Source organism: Gymnogyps californianus, chromosome 25, assembly GCF_018139145.2.
Source record: "Gymnogyps californianus isolate 813 chromosome 25, ASM1813914v2, whole genome shotgun sequence".
In the NCBI taxonomy this organism is placed as follows: domain Eukaryota; kingdom Metazoa; phylum Chordata; class Aves; order Accipitriformes; family Cathartidae; genus Gymnogyps; species Gymnogyps californianus.
In genome coordinates, this window is record NC_059495.1 from 3,273,719 (window position 1) to 3,291,802 (window position 18,084).

Below are 18,084 nucleotides of genomic sequence, written 5' to 3' on the forward strand. Positions count from 1 at the left end.
ATGGGCAGGGCGCCAGGCTGCTGGGTGTCAGGGCACCCGAGGGAGCCGGAGGTGGGGCGAGGCGTGGCGCGGCGCCGCATGCTCACCTGGCCCTGCATGGCAACAGGCAATGGAGCTCTAGGTCCCTTCGGGAGCGGACCCACGCCCGGTTTGAGAGGCAGCGGGTGGCAGAGGAGGGAGGGCAAACTGGCAGCCCCTGGCAACCTGGGGCTGACGGCAGGAGGCTGGGCGCACCGCGGATTTCCCTCCACCAGCAGGATGGTGAACCTGGAGTCTGTGCATGCAGGTAAAGAGCACTTGAGGAAGGATCGGGCTGGAGCTCACCACGTAGCTGAGACCGTGGACTTGGGCAGGAAATGGGATTGCTCTGATTCCTGTGACCTTTCCTCCTTCCTTTCCCTCCTCTTTTCGACCACTGGAGTCGGCTATCACGGCCAGTGCCTGGTTAAGTGCCCACATTCCTACCTGGGGATGGATGCTGCGCTGATCCTATTTAGGGGGCTGCCAAGCCATGCCCACAATGTGGGCGCACCGCTCAGGCTGCCAGCCCCAACGTGGGCTGGGGAGCAGAGTGCAGAGGTCTCTTGGGTACCTGGAAACGGGCATTTAGTGCCTGACCTGCGGGTCCAGTCATTGAGATAAAGCTGGGAGGAGTGAGAGGGGATAAATTCGCAGCAGGATGCGGCAAGGGTGGAGGGGGTTGTGTGTGTGTGAGAGTGAGAGCAAGATGGGACATAGGTTGGAAGGAGAAAAGTTAATGACAAAGAGGGAAAAGGAGGGAGAAATGAATGAGGAGGGAGAAATGAATGAGGAGGGAGCTGTAGGAGGCTGGGTTGAGTGAGGAATGAATGAACAGGGATACTCAGAGAGAGGCTCGTTCCAGGGGTCTGATCCAGAGGTACAGCTTAGGTAGTCTCACATCTTCTCTGAGCAGACCTCCCCTCTGCAATTAGCAGGGGAACAAGAACAATCACTGCCAAATCCCTTGGAGCTGTGCTGAGCTTCAGCTCGCCCCAACAGAGTGAGTTTAGCTTCTGCCCTCAGCTCAAGCCCCCATGTCTGAGGGGAAGGACTGCGTCCCTGGGCATGCCAGAGCTGCGGGTGACGCTGGGGTAGGAGCAGAGTGGTGGCAGCAGTGAAGGCCAGATCCTGACAGCCCCTTCCGTGGCAGGGGCAGGCAGCAGGGGGTTGGGGGTACCGGAGCTACATGCCCTGCTAGTGACCTGTGTCCAGTGCTTTCTGCAGCACAAAGCACTGCGTGTTGTCTCCAGGTTTGGAGGGGAGGGGGCGGATGCACCCATCAGTCTGTCCCAGGCTCATTCCCTTTGCCTCATTGCCCTGTGCCTCATTTTGTATTGGCATGCTGCAGAAAGCTCAGGGGTTTGGTGGTCCTGCTGTGTGGAGGAGACCTAGGGGTCCATGCCCGGTGCTTGTAGCCCCTCAGCAGGCCCTGCCTGTATGTGGGCTCACAGGCAGACCTGCAGGGCAAGGCAGAGGCTGCGGGAATGCCATCACCTAACACAGTATCAGCCTGCAGCAGGCTGGCAGAGATGGCCAAAGCCTCTGCTCCATGGCTGCGTTGCAACCTCCCCATAGCTCCAGGATGCCGGCAGCCCCTTCCACGGCTGGTTGGCACCCTGCCGAGCAGGCTGGCTCCCTGTGCCAGCCACAGGGAGGGCAGCTGGGGAGCCCCCGGCGCTGCGCGGCCGGCCGTGAGGAGAGGCTGCAGGAGGCATGAGGCTCGTGGTCTTGGCTCGGCGTGTGAGCCTGACTAGTCTGAGCACCTGCGATGGGTGTGCTTGTGTGTGGTGTCTCTCGGGGACGCATCCCCCGCAGGCTCCTATCCACCCATCTGCTTTGCTTGTGGGCGACTCTTTCTTCATGAGAAGATTCCCAAAATCGATACTGTGCCCTCTGTCAAAGCCAGCGGCATCAGTCCCAGGGTGGATTTGGCCAGGAGCTGCGCAGAGCTGGGTGCGCGCTGAACTTCCATTCTCCAAATCTTCCCACCCTGCCGTCTGTCAGAAAGGCCTAAGCTTTAAGCAGTCTTTTCGCAGGGAGGGAGACCAGCCTGGACCCAACCACTTTCACGTGCCAGAGCCCAACACTGGTGGGAGGGTGTTTCTTCAGCTTTGTGCAAAGGCAGTTCAGCGTGTTCAGTCCTGGGGTCCCCCAAAAGCAAGGCCTTGCAGTAAGCTGCTTGCAGAGGTGTGCTCTGTTTCTTCCCTGGCCGTGTAGAGAAGACGCAGCGTGCAAGGTGAAGGTGGGCTGCTCGGGCTCCGCACGCCCTCCTCCCTGCCAAGGGGGTTTCCCTGCAGCAGCACGGTTCCCTGGCATGTACCACTGCCTCCTCCCCAGGCATTTGGATATTTCACCTTCCTGCAGCCTCCAGAGGGGCTCGGGCACCTAAAGCGCAGAAGATTCAATAGGCTCCATGTAATGGTCTCAGCCAAACTGAGTTCCCCCCGCCCCCACCACCGACTTTCGTTTTTCCTTTTAAAGTCATCAGGCTGGTTTACCCTAGTGCCCATGTCTGAACAACTACTAGGAATAAAGGCTTGGGAAAGCTTTATTTGCTGACACCATTTGTTTCAGCAAAAATATAGATGCAGATATATCCCCAGAGAAGTGTCTGCACTGGTATAGTTTCTTTGGTCTGGGTGAACAAACCAGACTACCCCTACTCTAGGTATGTTTGCTAGCTGAGGTATAGCCGCACATTTTTAATATGGCCCAGGCCGCAGTGGCGGCTCCTAATAGGTCTGTGGTTAGGAGTTAGGCAGTCCTAAGTTGCATTATTTTTCCCAGAGATTTTTTTAGTAGCCTGCTTAATTCTCTCTATATTGCCAGCCTGGCAAAGCTGTGTGGAAGGAGCCTGTGTTTAGTTGGACTCAAAGTCTCACAGCCTATCTTGTCTTGAGATATTTTTTCAGATGGAGGGGGTGTCAAATCCAGATGCATCACTCTGTCCTTGTTTATAGTGGAAGACTCTTAGGTGCCAATAAAAAGGTGTTGCCTTTATCTTGGCTACACTTATATCATATTAGAAAGTAATTCCTCTGTATGTCTGCTCCTTGTTCTTAAGGATCCCTTGGAGGATGACTGGTGCTGCACTGCTGTCCATAGGTATACAGAAGCTGGCCAGCCCCAAACCAATCAGATCAGTAGGCTTTGATCAAAAGGGTTTTCTTTTTCTTCCTGTTTCCCGCCCCCCCCTCCCTCCCCAAGATATTTAAACTGTAATAACTTGTGTACTTTTATGACGGGAATTTGAATCTTTGTGAAAATAAAATTCTTCTGCTCTATGTATGAGAGAATCACAGGGTATCTTGGTATCTCCTGACTCCAGGAGGAGGGAATTTAACTGATGGATAGCATGTGATATGTAATCAAGTTGCAGCTGCAATTCCTCCTTTCCTCCCCGCCCACCCCAGGTTATAAATGGCAGAGGGGCTGAGGGCTCACTCCTGTGAGAGGGAGAGAGCTTCTCGTGGTTTGCTTTTGCGTCTTCCCTTCTTCAGCTCTGTCTGGACTGCTCTGTCTCTTGCTCTGTGCCCATAAGGGGCTCCTTCGTCTCGGGGATTAGATGATTTTCTTTCACTAACATGCATTCATTTGTTATTTGTGTGCTCACGATGAAACCCGCATTACTTTTTTTTGCAAACTTGCAGACTTTCTCACTAAAGCAAGCACCAAACTTCTGCATAGTGTTTGATTTTTCTTACTCTATTTTATGAGAACTTGGCTTTTTTTTTTAAAGGTACTTTTTGGCAGCAAGCAAAACTTTGTGCTTTGTAGCTTGCCTAAGTTAGGGTCCCTTGGCAGTATTACAAGACAAGAAGATGTTTATAGCTGATGATAATTACTCTTCCTGCAGTAGAAATGCTTAGAAGCCCCACTAAATGTTCATGTCTTAATTGCAGTGGGTTTATTTGAAGGGAAAAAAGAAACACCCAACCACAACTCTCTTCTCTCTCCTTTTTCCCCACGCTCCTTAATACAATTTAAAGAAAGGAAGTTTCTGAAGTATGTGAAAGTTTCTGCACTCTGGTATAAAATCTTGTCTTTTTTTTTTTTCTTCTTTTATTCGTTTGTTGAAGAAAAAGCTTCAAACTTTAACCTAAACAAAGCTATTCGGTTTTGGCCAAAAAGCAGATAATTTGCCTTTTGCACACTGGAAGTTCGAATAGGGGAAAAGAAAACCTGACCAAACAAACAAAGAGGCCTGTCTGCTTTAGTGTGAGTAATGGAGGGAAATAAGGTGTAAAAACCTATAGGGTTCTTCTCACCCTTTTGGCTGTTTGGAAATAATACAAGGCATATATAGGAAAGAGGAAAAGGTTTGCATGATGCCTTTAAGAAGGCTTCCACCTGCCTTTTCTACCCCAGCAAAACCACAGCAAACGCTGGCCCAGCTTCCACACTGTTGTTATTACCCGATGCAAATCGGATGACTTCTGCGGCCGGGATTGGCTGCAGGAAGCACATGCAAATCAGTTGGTTCTTTATAAAAAAATATTATTATCTTCTTTTTCCCAACTAGCCTGGAAAGAGTTAAAATTCCCATGCAAAGGGTAGAAGAGCGTGAGGGGGTGTCCATCTGAATTTGAATAGATATTCTTCCTTCTTTCACTGGTGTGTACTTTGCCTCTTTTAAGGTGGAGATGAGCAATCCAGTGTAAAGTTGACTGTTCCCACCTTTTCTTTCAGCTGTCCCCGAAGGAGAACGTGGCCCCGGGTGTGGTGGCAGTCATCACTTCAAGGGTAAATGACAAATTTATTGGCATTGATAAGGATGGGGGGAAATATGCAGAGGCTCGATGGCAACGCACTCTTGCTCCTGAGTTGGGGACAGTGCTTTGGAGCAAGGCAGCTTCTTCGTAGTTTGCGAGGGGTGTGAGCATGTGCATGTGGGAGAAAGCAGGGTAAATAGTTTGCAAATAGGGGTCAGATGTATTGAGAGAAACAAGCTGAGTTTGCAAGGGAGCGAGAGGAGAAGAGAGACTTCGCTTCCCTCTCTGAGAGCATCTTGCTCTGTGTCTGCCTTTCTGAGGCCGGTCCTCCCTGCGTGTGCTTTGTACAGCACCAAGCACTGGCCCGGCTGAGCCATCTCAAGGGACAAGGGAAGGATGTGGGAGAGGAGGGGAAAGCTGGGAGGGATCCCCTGCCTCTCCAGGTATGGTGGAGGACGGTGTCAAACTAAGAGCCACACCAGCTGGTTTGGGAAGCCTGCACAAAGCTCGGGGGAGAGGCCACCGAGGCTGGGAGGGCTCCCGGTGGTTAAACAACCCTTCCTCCTCTGTGCGGGAGAGGAATGATGCGGAAGGTGAGAACACAGCAGCAAATTGGGGAGGGGGAAAGGAATGAGGGGGATCCAGAGAGCAACAGGAGGGAAAGTGCATCCTCGGAGCTGATGAATATTCTAGTGACTGTATGTTGAGGAATCAGAAATTTGAAAGTCTGATGGTTTATTATAATTACACATTCATTTGTGCTGTTTAGTGGAAGCCACATGTGCCTGTTGCCTGGGACTGTGACCTGTTATTAAAATCAGTTGTGCCTCCTTTTCCAGAGATCAAGATGAGCGGTGATGCTGCAGATTCCACAGATACTCGGCACGAATCCGACCAGGTGGAGCCAGGTAAGGAGGGTCCGGGACATGGGGGGCAGGCAAGGGAGCCTGAGGAGGGAGGGGAAAGAAAAGAAGAGAGGGGCACGGGTGCTGGAAGTTTCTGTCCGTGTTTTGCTTGACTCCTGTTGCTGCTACGTTGTGCTCTTCCAGTCAGCCTGGGAGTTCATCAAGAATGCGCTCTGGGCTAGGGTTGCGTTTGTATCTTGATCAGCATGCAAGATCCTTCCGTAACAGCAGTGAATCAGTGTGTATCTCAGTAATGTCCTCTGCGGTTTTAGCATGGAAATACGCTCACGTCTTGCCAAAGGAATAATGCCATTGAAATAGTCTTGGTCCACTCAGTTTAGCACAAACAGCTCTTCGTTTTACGCAGGGTTCGTGTCAGGAACATTTCCTTAGACACAGCTCCCTGGGAATAAGCCTTTTTTGGCTACGTATATGTAGAAAAATGGGAGGGACTTTGGGAATAATCAAATCCAGCTAGGTAGTTCCAGCAAAAAATTATTGCTCTTCATCTTGAAGCGTGATTGGGTTTCTCATCTCCACTACTCCCACCTGATGGCTGCTCAGACTCTTGCTGCTCTGTGGCTAGAAGCCCGTTTTCCTTGAATATGGAAAGCTGAAGAACAGGGTGATGCTTTGAAGATGATAGCGCTGGTGTGAGCACTGATTTCTGCCAGGTTACCTACCAACTTCTGTACTGCCACAAGGTGTGATATACACCAGAAAAATCAGTTTTGTATTTTCTGGCATCACTTCTGATTGCCACTGCCTGCAGTGGGCTTTGAATGCAAGAGCTTGGGTCTGTAATTTCACAAAGGCTCATGGTCAGATTCCTTTTGAGGCAAATAAACAGCAATAAGAAATATTTTTAGAACCCACTAGGTATAACAAATTAAGATTATTAGAAACCATGAGGCTCATCTATAGACTTAGAAAGAAACACCTTTTAAAACCAAAACTGGTAGAGACAAAGTAGAAGAATCATTTTTCTTTGAGTAATGAAGAGCCCTAAACTTGGGGTGGGAGCGATGTGTAACAGCAGATTAAAACTTTATGTGGAATGATTTTACTGTTTCTCTTTTACTTCTGTCATTTGAGAGAACTTAGAAAAAATGAGATCTTGGTAAAGCCAGAGAACTCTAGGCATGTTTTAATGGGACTAAAACTGCCCCTTTATTTACACCTTACACTGAGGACTAGAAATCCTCTGTGCTCTTATCTATTAAGCTGGGTTATTTGACATAGTCTAAGGTAGAGATAAAATCTGGTTCTATTCACGTCCATGAACTCTGATTGACTTTGGTCAGGTCAGTTTCTGCTCAGGGCTTTCAGATGACCCCAAGCTGTTTTTTGAGATAAATGTTTCCAAGCCACCTAGCAACACACGTGTCCCCAACTTCCCAAGCTCTTTCAAAAAACCCTGGTAGCTGTTACAGGGCCTTAAATTGGGAACCAGAGTCTCCTGAAATGTTTCGTGCATCTTGGCACACAGAGTTGATGGATACCATAGTTGAATCAAGATCAAGGAAGGCTGTATTGAGAGTCGGTATTTGGTTTTGGTATTGGCTGTTACTAAATGTAGTGGGAGACTCTGATGCTGTAGTCAATAGTGTTAAATAGGTGAGAAGCTGGCACCACAGCTGATTGGGTAAAATATGTTTTTCAGCTTAAGCTTCCCAGACAGCCATTAGTGTTAGCTGTAGCACCTCTTTCTAGTGGTAATTGAGAAAAGAAAGCAGAGAAGTGAAGTCAATTTGTTTTAAAATAACAAAAATGTTTGCAGCAGCATTAGCTCTGCTCTAGGAGCCTTCAAATCAAGCAGGGAAATCAGAACAAGTAAATCGCCTTCATTTGCAAAAGAGTGACACTTCCCTGCGGACTGACACAAGGAACCTGTTTAAATTATTCTTTTTTCTAATGCAGTCCCCGTGACTGGTTGATCTGTTCAGGATCTTCAGAGATCGCCACATCAGACTTGGCTGTGATGAGAGACACTGCACTGAGTTAGGAGCTTCTTGTGGGACTATCTAGCAAACAGCCACAACCCCTCCTGCGGGTGCCTGGTCCCTTGCAGGACTCGCAGAGAAGAGGGTGGCAGGGCAGGATCACACGCTATTGCTCAGCTGTGTATGTTATACTTCAGGTGGTGTAACCTGGCACATCAGCCCCACTGGCAGTCACGACCAGCCAAGCCCACGGAGGGTCTGCCTCGTTGCTTTACCTAAAACCTCTACGCATCTTTGTTGGGTTTGGGTTTTTTTTTTCCTCTTTCCGACTATTCTGTTTATAAACAACAAAGCTCTTTGTACTGAACTTCCCTGGAAGTTTTTATTTTCCCTTATACACATTGTTAGAGGAATATTTACTGCAACATCTAATAGTTTAGTGTTTTGTTTACTAGCTTCATGTGGGAAAATCTGTTTTCCAATGACTCATTAATTGAAGACCCATTTCGTAATGAATTGGACCAATCCACACAGCTGCCTAGGAATCTTGTCACCCCCAAAGAAGAGGGCAGTTACCAAACTAACAATATTATATCTTATAAAGAATGGAAATCCTTCTAGGTGCATATTTACAAAGGCTTTTCATCACCAAAAGATGCAGACTGGCTCCGAGAAGAATTAAAAAAAAAATAAAAATACTGGAGGGAGCTGGGTGCCAAAATGCTTTTGTAAACCAAGCCCTTGATCTAAAACTGATGCCTAAAGATCTGATGGGAAGTGTCAGTAGCAGAAGCATAATCTCATCCTTTCATATCTCCGCCAGTTCTAGGCTTAGAGGGGAGAAAGGGTAATTTGGGGCATTGTTTTAATTTGAAAGCGTTTAAAATAATCATGGGGCTTTTTCTTTTTTGAGAAAATTGTCAAAATTATTCATCTTTCATAGGAGGTTAGGAAAGCTAAGCTTTTTTTTCTTTTTCATCCACACTAATTTCATAGAAAACACTTCAAAGCTTTTTAGTAAGATGTTCTCCAAAAACCCATGTTCGTTTGATTCCACCCACCCCATGTCTACTGGTTGTAGTGAAATTTTGCCATTTTACAAAAAGCTATGGTTCTAAGGAATATCACCTACCCTGCCCAGTCCTGTGAATCTTAAGCTTTCCTTTACTTTAACTCTGCCTTTTTTATCACAGTACGTGTGTGAGGGGGAAGAGGGGAACAGGCATGAGTTATCCCGTGAGGGCCGTGTGTTGGACTGCCTTCCTCCGTTGCCCAAGAGCCGCGTTGGTCAGCCCCAGTCCGAGCACTGGGTCATGTCTCCAGTCTGAGGGTCCTCTTTACCCTTTCCTGCGTGATGCCAGTGTGGTTTAACGCTTGGCGTGCGGCAGCTGTGGCTGGGCTCGCAGGCAATCCCGCTGACTCCATGGGGGGTAATGACAAGCGTGAGTTTTATGCTTGGCTGTAAGCTCTTTTCATCTTTTTAAACTGATGAAAGCCATGCCAGCAAGTTCTAGGTTGATTTTTTTTATGGGAACTGTGGGGGCTTGGCACTGCAGAGTGTCGCCCCTGGTCTTCAAGCCGAGAGGCAGAGATCTCCCCCTTCTTGTGGTTTATCTAAGCCCTCTGTATCTGATGCAACAAAATGCTGAGGTGGGACTTGCCTCTGTCTGTCTGTTTGTTTGTGTCAGACACTTGTTCCCCGTTTATCTGCTTGATCAAAACAGGTTACACCAAGCAAAGCTACTTCCCTTTGATTTCATCTGTTGAGGCTATGGGGGGGAAGCCAAAGCTTTAACAAAAGGGCGATAGGGAAGCTCTTCAAACACAACCATCGGTAACTGAATAGCTGCAGGCGCTCCGAACATCTTCCCTCCCCACCCTGTAACACGGGGAACTGGCCAGCCTGCCAGGAGCCCAGGGCGGGGTGCGCGATGGGCATCCCAGCACATGGGGAGAGGAGCTGGGGTGTGTACGTGTGGGTGCAATATAGGACAGCCCTGCAGCATTATCGCTGCCTCGGGAGCAGCTGGTATTGCTCCCTGGGACAGTGGTGGCTGGCTGACCCGGCAGCTTTGCCCAGCTGGGTCCGGTCCGGGATCTGGAAGAGCAGCAGCCAGGTAGAGGAGTGCGGTTTCATGGGGAGGGCACATGGTGCCAGAAAGCTGGGCTCTTGGCCTGCTTCTGACTCTGGTGGCAATGGTAGCGGGGTCATCTAACCCTCACAGCTTGGGTAACCTATCTGAGTGCATTAGGAAGCAATAAAGCAGGTATCTTCTCTCTGAGGGTAAGAAAGACCCTTTGCTTTAAACCTCCCCCAAATGAAAGTGGTAAGGAGCTATGATGCATCTGCTCCTATGGTCTTGCAAAGTGTCCCTTTTGAGGAGACACTCCGGTGAATGTCATTCTCCTCCCCCTGCATCCTCAACTTCAGCCAGCTTGTGCCTGTGGAAGGATGACAGCATGAGACCTTCCTCTGCTGCTGCTGCTGCAAGACACCTAAGGTCCCCTGGCAGTGGACGAGAAAAAGCAAGGGCAGCTCTGAAACTGGACACCAAAACTTCCACCCAAGCAAAACTCCTCCCAGTAGCCCGGCTTCTATGGCAGTGCATTTTGCATTAAATCCATATCAGAGCAGATGGAAAAGCAGAGACCTTGTCTCAGTCTGCCTCTCTGCCACACACTCCCTGTACAAAATTAAGTCTGTCTCTGTTCCTCAGCTCCAAAGTGGGGGTCCCAATCTCTTCTCTCACCTTTTTGCCAGGGTGTAAGCTCTTTGATGCAGGTGCTGCTCTCCCCAGGGTGGGTACAACTCTGGGCGGAATGAAGCCCTGATCTCTGTCGGTGTCTGGAAAGGCTGTTTATTGTATTCCAATCGCAGGTGTTGGGGTAGGGTCTCTTTTAAAGTTGGTAGCTCATGCTGGAATAGGGTATGGAGGCTCTGACCTCTGTGTCAGCTTCTAACTCAGACAAAAAGAGATGTGCACAAGCAAGGGATGTCAGACTGAGCAGTGCGATGGCTTGTGTGAGATGAGTTGGTGGGTGCTCAAGCTGTGCTGCTTGGTGCACAGGGGCACTCCTTGTTGCATGCAGCAGGCAAGCTAAGGGCTGCACAGCCTGAGCTTTTTTCTTTTGCCTTTTGTTGTTACCTTTTCAGATCAAGCTGGAAACAGATTGCCAGGCCAAAGTCTTTTGAGGAAACTTGGCCTTCCCCGGCCCCACACTGAGCCTAGTTCTTGGCTGCGCCTTTGCTCTCCAAGGCTAGCTCTCCCTCGTGAAACTTTCCTCAAAGCCTCCAGGATTTCTCTTGTCTCTTCCCCCTGCAGCCATGCACAGCCCCAGGACAAGTCCCGAATAAATGAAAGCAGCAGCAGTAGGGCTGGAAACAGCTGGTTGCTATGGCAATTGGGCCTGCTCAGGATTTGCATAAGGCTGATGATTTTCATAGCACAGCCACATTTAAGGCAAGCAGGAGAAATTTCCATATTCCCAGCTCCGAGTCAGTTGGGGCGTGGGGGAGGCCAGAAGGGGGATATTTGAAATTCAAATGAAGGTGATTAGGGTTTGAGGTTGGGTTATTTTATTTTTTTTCTTAAACATCCCATTATGGAAGAGGATAAAAAAGGATGGGGAGGGGAAAGGGGAACAAAAGGCTGGTTTGACTTGAATTAGAGGGGCAAAGGAAGAGCTGGTCTGATCTGCCTCTTGCCTCTGGTCTAAGAGAAGAGACTTGCCCTCTCCCAGCACCTGCAGGTGAAATGTTTTCCGTGGGAACAACTGCTGCCCTCAGGTTTCCTTCTGGAAACTGCCGTAGTCTCCCACACTCGCTGTCCTGCTTTTTCCCCCCGCTCCCTGCCCCACACGAAGGGTATATTGCACTCAGAGCTGCAGTGGGACTAGAAGATGGGATTTCTTTGAGGCATTGCTGACAAAGGAAAGGCGTTTTTATAACCCAGGGGTTTCCACCCAAATGAAACACTTGAGTCTTCAGTGAAAGCTTCCCCTGGAGTCTGTAGCTGTCTGAGTCAGCACAGATTCACTTTTCTTGCTAACCGGTCTTAACTTTCCCATGGAGAAGCTCCGATGCCCCGGTTTGGTCTGTTTGTGTCTTTAGAGCAAACGGTTAACATGAAAACTGCAGCCCTATCTGGCTGCCTCGAAAACTCCCCATACTGTTCACACTTTCCCCTGCTCCCTTTAAAAAGCACTTCTTAAGGTAAGCCTTGGCAACAGCAAGCATCCCAGCAGGGCACATAAGGATCCAGGGAACTGACTGGTGTCTGCTCAGCTTCAGTTTCTGCTCCCCAGTGCCACTGGACACAGCTGGAGGGAATCAGGGGTAGCCACTAAAATGAAGAGAAGGTGATTTAAGTGAGCTCCTACCACCCAGGGCTTTTCCTGCTAGTTCTGGAGAAGTCACTGGTCTGACTGCTGGGAACAGTAGTGTGAGGACTATGAGCTGGTATTTGCTTGAGTCTCCAAAGTGAGTTGAAATCCTGGGGAGTGTATTTGATGTTGAATATCTTTTTTGCTTAATAGAACCACATCCTTCTCAGTGCAGGTGAGCATTTTGCTTCATTTACAGCACGTGGGTCAAGTATTGTTTATAGTTATAATAATTGTCACCACTCTTTTCTTTACCAGCTCTTGGGTAATCTTTTAACTTCACATGTTGTTTGAGGTGAGAGATTTGATTCTTGTCTCAGTTAATGTGAACAAGTTAATTTCTCAGCTTCTATAAAATGTACATTGAAAGGCACTCTGCATCTGGCCTGCTTTGTCAATCTCTAATGGTGTTGTGCTTTATCAACTGGAGTGCTAAAATCTTCAGGATAGGTGAGATTAATCTTAATTTTAGATATTCAATACTTTGAGGCTGAAGTCTGACCTACTCACCCCAGGCTCCTTGTATAGTCAATGATGAAAATAGGTATCTCCAGAAGGTGATTCATCTCTCTGCTGTCGATCTTGGGGGCGAGATGAATTGCCCTCTGGAAGCGCCTGCTTCCTCTCCATGGCTGTAAAGGGAGCCTAGAGCAATTGGCTCAGAATTAGACACCTAAAAGTTAGACATCTAAGCCCAGGCAGCTGAATCCCCTGCCTGGTGTCTGCCTGGCACTGTTCCTCCATCGCTGTTCAGCTGTTCTGAATTTCCCTCCCAAATGCACGTGGTAGAAAACTGATTCCCTGTGGGAGTTCCCCAACACCTGTTAAAGATTGAAATCACCTTCTAATTCCCTGTCCCTTCCGTGCAGCTGAGATCAAACTGTGAGGTGAATTAAGTGTGTAGTTGGGTGGGAAGGGGGATAAGGTTAGCCTTCTGGTTGCAGCCCTGTTTTTGTCCTTGGGTGAAAAGCCATGGGAGGCTGTCACTCCCTGTAGGTGACACCTGCATGTTGCTGCATGTGTTTGCCTTCTGAAGATGAAGACACACTGCAATCTTGATTTTACTTTTCTCCCATTACGGCGCTTTTATCCTCAAATGCCGGACTGGCTCGGCGGCTTCCAGTGGGAATCGTGTCGGTTCTGATAGAGCGCTTGTCTTTGGTTTTCAGAGCAAACGCCACGTTCCAGGTGGGGGGAACAGCAGCGGGTGGGGAGAAGCCGTCCGGAACTGTTCTGCTACTCCCATCCCCAGAGAAACCTCCCCAGGCAAACTCGCACCAGATCTGATGCCAGTGCTATGCAAAACAGCTGCCAGGTGAACCAAGGAGAGCAGCCCAGTCCTTGTCTGCCGTGCTGCGGGGAGCCAGCTGAGCTTATCGCTGCCTTTTTGCCCCTGTCCGGAACACCCATAAAAAGAGGAAAGAAGGCTTGTTTGATGGGGAAGCTCCCAGGAACCGTAGTGCAAGGGGCTCAAAGCAATCTTTCTCCATTTAAATCCCAGGGCTTCCCCAGTTTGATGCAATTTAAGGAAGGGAGGACTGTGTCTAGCAGACGCTGGAGACTTTGGATCCCATTGTGTCTGGCTGGTGTAGCAAGAGGCAAGTTGTTGGCTGGTGTGAAGCTCCATTAAAATTAGTGGAGTTCTGGCAGTTTGCAGCAGCTGAGAATCTGCTGCCACTTACACTTTTCTTTCTTTTTATCTCCTGGAGCTAGAAAAGATTAAATCTTAAGTGCAGATCTTCGTTGTTTGAACAGCCCGTTCCTTTAAGGAGAGAAATGACTACTTCAGTGTGAGTCCTGATGTTGATAGAAACTGGGAGGAAACTGAGTCTATTTTTAAAATATTTGTAGGAAAGTTACTGATTTAACTGAAAGAGGAGAGTTGTTATCCCTATCACACCCAAACCTTGGCTTGCAGCTGGAATCGTTTTAATTTTACTCAAACACAACCTTTTACTGAAATAGAAAAAGGTGAGATTTGTTTGCAAATAAATCTGTGCACAAACACTCACTGGTCCTGCTGAAACATTGAAGAGATTTGTGTATCCAGCTCCCATTTACATAACCACTGGGAGTAGAAATCACCTCGCCCAGTTTTAAATATCTCACTATTGGACATCTAAGTCTGAACTAGTTGCCCCTGGGTCCCTTTGTAGTCAATAAAGAGAAATAGTCATCTCCAGAGGGCCATTCATCTCAACTTAAGATAGGCGTCTAAGATAGGTCAGATGAATGGCCTCTGGAGGTGCCTATTTCTCCTCGCTGTCTACCAAGACAGCCTGGGGCAGTTATCTCAGACTTAGACGCCCAAGCTACAACTGAGTTAATGTCAGTCTCCACGCATATTTGCAGTATGCTCCACTGTCACAAAATACCTGGCTGAGGTGCACCCCTGTTGATCTGCAGTGGGACGCGCAAGAGAACGGAGGGTAGGACTTGGAGGAAGCTGTGTCTGGCCTTGTAGGAGAGGAAGGGAAAAAGAAAGGTAGAAGTCTGTCAGCTGCATGTGCTTGTGAAGGGAGGAAAAAGCGAGAGATGGGAAGCTTGGAAGAGGAGGAAAGAATATGCTGGAGAACTTGGGCCTGGTGATAGCGATGTGGAGTGAAACCCCGTTCCAGCTGTGCATCTCAAGTTTGAAGTTTTGGGGTGTATGATAGTGACTCAGAGCCATCATCACTGGGACCTAGGGATTTCCCTCAAGGTCTTTGAATCTTGCCTCATCAACATGCTGCATTTGAACGTGAGCGAAACTCTTGTATCCAAGAAAGCAGAAGATTACCTTTTCCTTCCTGTTCTATTTTAGCAACTGGGAACTTTATTTCCTCCTTCTCTCCTCTTTGCCTTTCTTCCCTTTAGCTACTGCCTTTAGATTGCATCAACCCCCCGTGGGTTTCAAAGGTAGAAACTGCAGGCCTTGAAGATCCTCACACAGTCCTGCTCAGGTGTGTGGATACTGATTGTGATCATTTATTAACACTATCAGCATTCCCATCATTATATGTGCAGTTGTTGGCTCTTGGGGCGTAGAGCTGGAACGCAATGAATGAACAAATTCCTTGGGCGGGAGCAGCTGGAGAGAGGTGGTCAGGGAGCAGAGGGTTACAGCGAGAGGCACGGGAGCGTGGAAGCGCGTGGCAAGTTGGAGGTTGTAGCAGAGTAGGGAATTACATGGAAGAAGATAAAGACCTGAGATTGGGAAGAGAAAAAGCTTTGAGAAGTAGGTTGGGAGGAAGACAGGAAGCGAGGGCAGGCTCTAGCACAGCAGAAACACAGACAGGCTGGGGAAGAAGGTGCAGAGCTGGATCTAGGTTGAGTTGCAGATGGTAAGAAGATAGAGGAGATTTCAGAGTGCGGGGCGGGGGGGCAACAGCTTGTTCTGCTGTGAAATAGTGCTCTGGTATTGTTTGATAGTGAAGACCTACAGCTCAGCCTAACAAGAGCAACAAAGACAGCTCAGTTTCCACAGTCAATGCTGTTAACATGTTGCAGATTAAATCTCCAGAGCTGTTTCTAGATAGCAGAGAACAGGGTGCCATGAAATTGTTATCGTTGACTCTCAAATATTTTGCCATCTATGAATAATTGTACCAAGCATGCTCCCCCTGAGGATCTCAAAGAACCATGCTGATTCACCTGGGAATATTATGTGTATGGTGCAAGCTGAAAAACTGTGTGCTAGATTAGGGTAGAGGCTTGTTCAGTTGAAGAAAGCAAGTTAGTGGGAGAGTTGGATTTGCACTCCTGCCTGCACAGCCTCTCTTAACCGCTTTTTGCAAGAGAGCCATGAACTACTGAAAAACATGATGTGTTGAAGCTTGATCAGATCACAGGGCATGGGCTATGCTTTATGGGGAATGTTATACTGGAAAAAACAGGAGGAGGAGGAGGAGGCCCTGGGGGCTTGTGCCAGTGGGATGTGAATGACTTAAAACTGTTTATCACAAACTCAGTTGGACTGGAAGAGAATGACTTAGGGAATGGATTGCAAAGGGAAGGGGTTTCTTGGGGTTGCCTTTGCAACTAAAGAGGCTTCGTGGAATCCCTTAAAGCATTCATATCTGTGGAACGTACAACCTTTCCTCTGTGATGTTCTTGATGAATTTGGCAGGTGTGATGGAGGGGGGGGAATGTTTATCATCAAAGGGGAATGAGTGAGGGCCTGTGCGGTACCTTCAGGCTGAAACCTGTCTGATTTTTCCCCCTGTGCCTGCCAATCTCTTTTGGAATCAAGGAGACGCCTCTTGAGCACAACCCCACGGCACCCTCTGTTCCTTTAGATATCCCGTAATTACTCAGTGCCACACGGGTTCCTGAAGATCCCTGGTTAACAGCCGTGGCCACCTGTTTGCTAGCCTCTCCCACAGTTAGTTCTTGCTTTATGTACAGTGTCTTGGTCTGGATTTCCCTGGAGATTTGTAACGTCCTCCAGCTCACCTCTGCTGGAATCTCCCTTGCAGTCAGTGAGCTTTCCCCCACCCTTGCTGCTTGGCCAGGTATCTCCCAGCCAGAAGCATTTCTGTTTTACTTCAGCAAAGGCTGATATCACCAAATGTTGCAAAAGCTGCCTTCGGACTTCCATTGCTGCATTCTCATTGACTCCACCTTCCTCGTCCTCTCCTTGCCCTTACAGTAAACTGAGCTGGGCTAGCAGCGTGTCTTTGGTTATGTGTGTTCTAAATTCTGGAAAGTTTACATCAATGCTGACTGTCATGAATACTGAAATATTTTTCTGTTTGTTTCATTGTAGGAAATGAACAGAATGGGCTGGACTTTAACAGGCAGGTAAGACACTTCCTGGGTTACCAGGTATTCTCCTGCTTTCTTGAATTACTGTTTTTTAATTGCTCATCTTGCTGAGTCCCAGGCAGCTACTGCTGAGATAAAAACTGTTAGGTCAGAAGCTACCATTAAACAGACCACATAAGTTCTTCCCAATTCCCCTTGTGGAACAGAATGACAGATTAAACTTCTGGTTTCCAGGCCTTCCTATTTCATAGAAGTTCAGTTAATTATAGAGTTTCTTTAAATCACCATTTGCTTGAGGCTTTTTCTGGCTTTTTAATTTTTTCCTTTGTCATTTAGAAACAAAAGGGACCTCAGTTACACTGGCAAATGTGCAAATCCTGCCCCAAAGCCCCATGCATTTCTACCGCTTGTGACACTGGCGCTGAAAGCACTGTGGTATGCAAGTCTAAGAGCATGGGGCCGACTCGCAGGAGTATCAGCAAGGACTGAAGATGAGGTGGTTTGAGGTCTTGGAGTGCGTAGGTCAAGACCAGGCCTGCCTACAAAGGCAGATTCCTCTTTGCAAGACAGTGGGGAAAGGGACAGCAGATAAAAGCAAGTGTTTCTTGCAGGGCAAGCAAGCCCTAATTGCAAATGAATGTGTGAGGGACCGTTGTCTTTGCTGTGTTTGCTGTTAACCTCCTGCTTCATACAGCTAAAAGCAACGCCTGTCTCACTGAGTGCCTGGAGATTTCGTATGTGGCTCTGAGAAATCCCCAAATCTCACATCAGAATTGCAAGGGGAGGAAGATGACAGCCCTCTGGAGTGTATAGATCCTGAATCTGTGCAGACACATGAGAAAATGCTCTCTGAGTCCAGAGCTAAGGACTCCTGTGGCCATCAGTGGAGCTGGATTCAGACCTTGTAAAGAAAAAGAGGAGGTCTAGAGAACTAACCCACTGATCTGCTGCAGGACTCCAGGGGCTGGCTGGGGAGCTGGAGCGAGGAAAGCAAAAGGGGCTGTAACTCCACGGGCAGTCACTAGCATTTGAAGCAAATGTTGGCACTCTTAACAGTACAGCAACCTACCTGCTTCCAACCACGCACTCCCCGAGTTCAAGGGTTGCAATCCTTTGCAAAGGCTTCCTGCTAGCAGCGGGTGGGCAGCTGAAGCTTCTCGACGTGACTTTTCTGTCCTTCAAGCTTGCTTTGGTGGCTCTTGTCTGACAGATGTCAGCAAGCTGCTGTTTGTTTGTTTGGTTTGGCTGCTCTGGTTTTGGGTGGGTCGTAACTTCCTATCAAAGGTGTCTTAACACGTTCAGCCATCTTCCAGGTTTTTGGAATACCCAGCTGAAAACAAAAAGTCTTGTGTCTCCAGCTCTGTGGATTGCAGA

The 18,084-nt window shown here is 48.3% G+C and overlaps 1 protein-coding gene across 1 annotated transcript in view; it reads left to right on the forward strand.

The window, feature by feature from the left end:
* The window catches only part of POU2F3 (POU class 2 homeobox 3), a 43,797-nt gene continuing 25,713 nt past the window's right edge, over positions 1-18,084 (forward strand). The window contains exons 1-4 of the mRNA XM_050910960.1: positions 1-286; positions 4,711-4,764; positions 5,573-5,641; positions 16,712-16,746. Coding sequence (XP_050766917.1) covers positions 1-286; positions 4,711-4,764; positions 5,573-5,641; positions 16,712-16,746 — 444 coding nt within the window. The remainder of the gene's footprint in view (positions 287-4,710; positions 4,765-5,572; positions 5,642-16,711; positions 16,747-18,084) is intronic.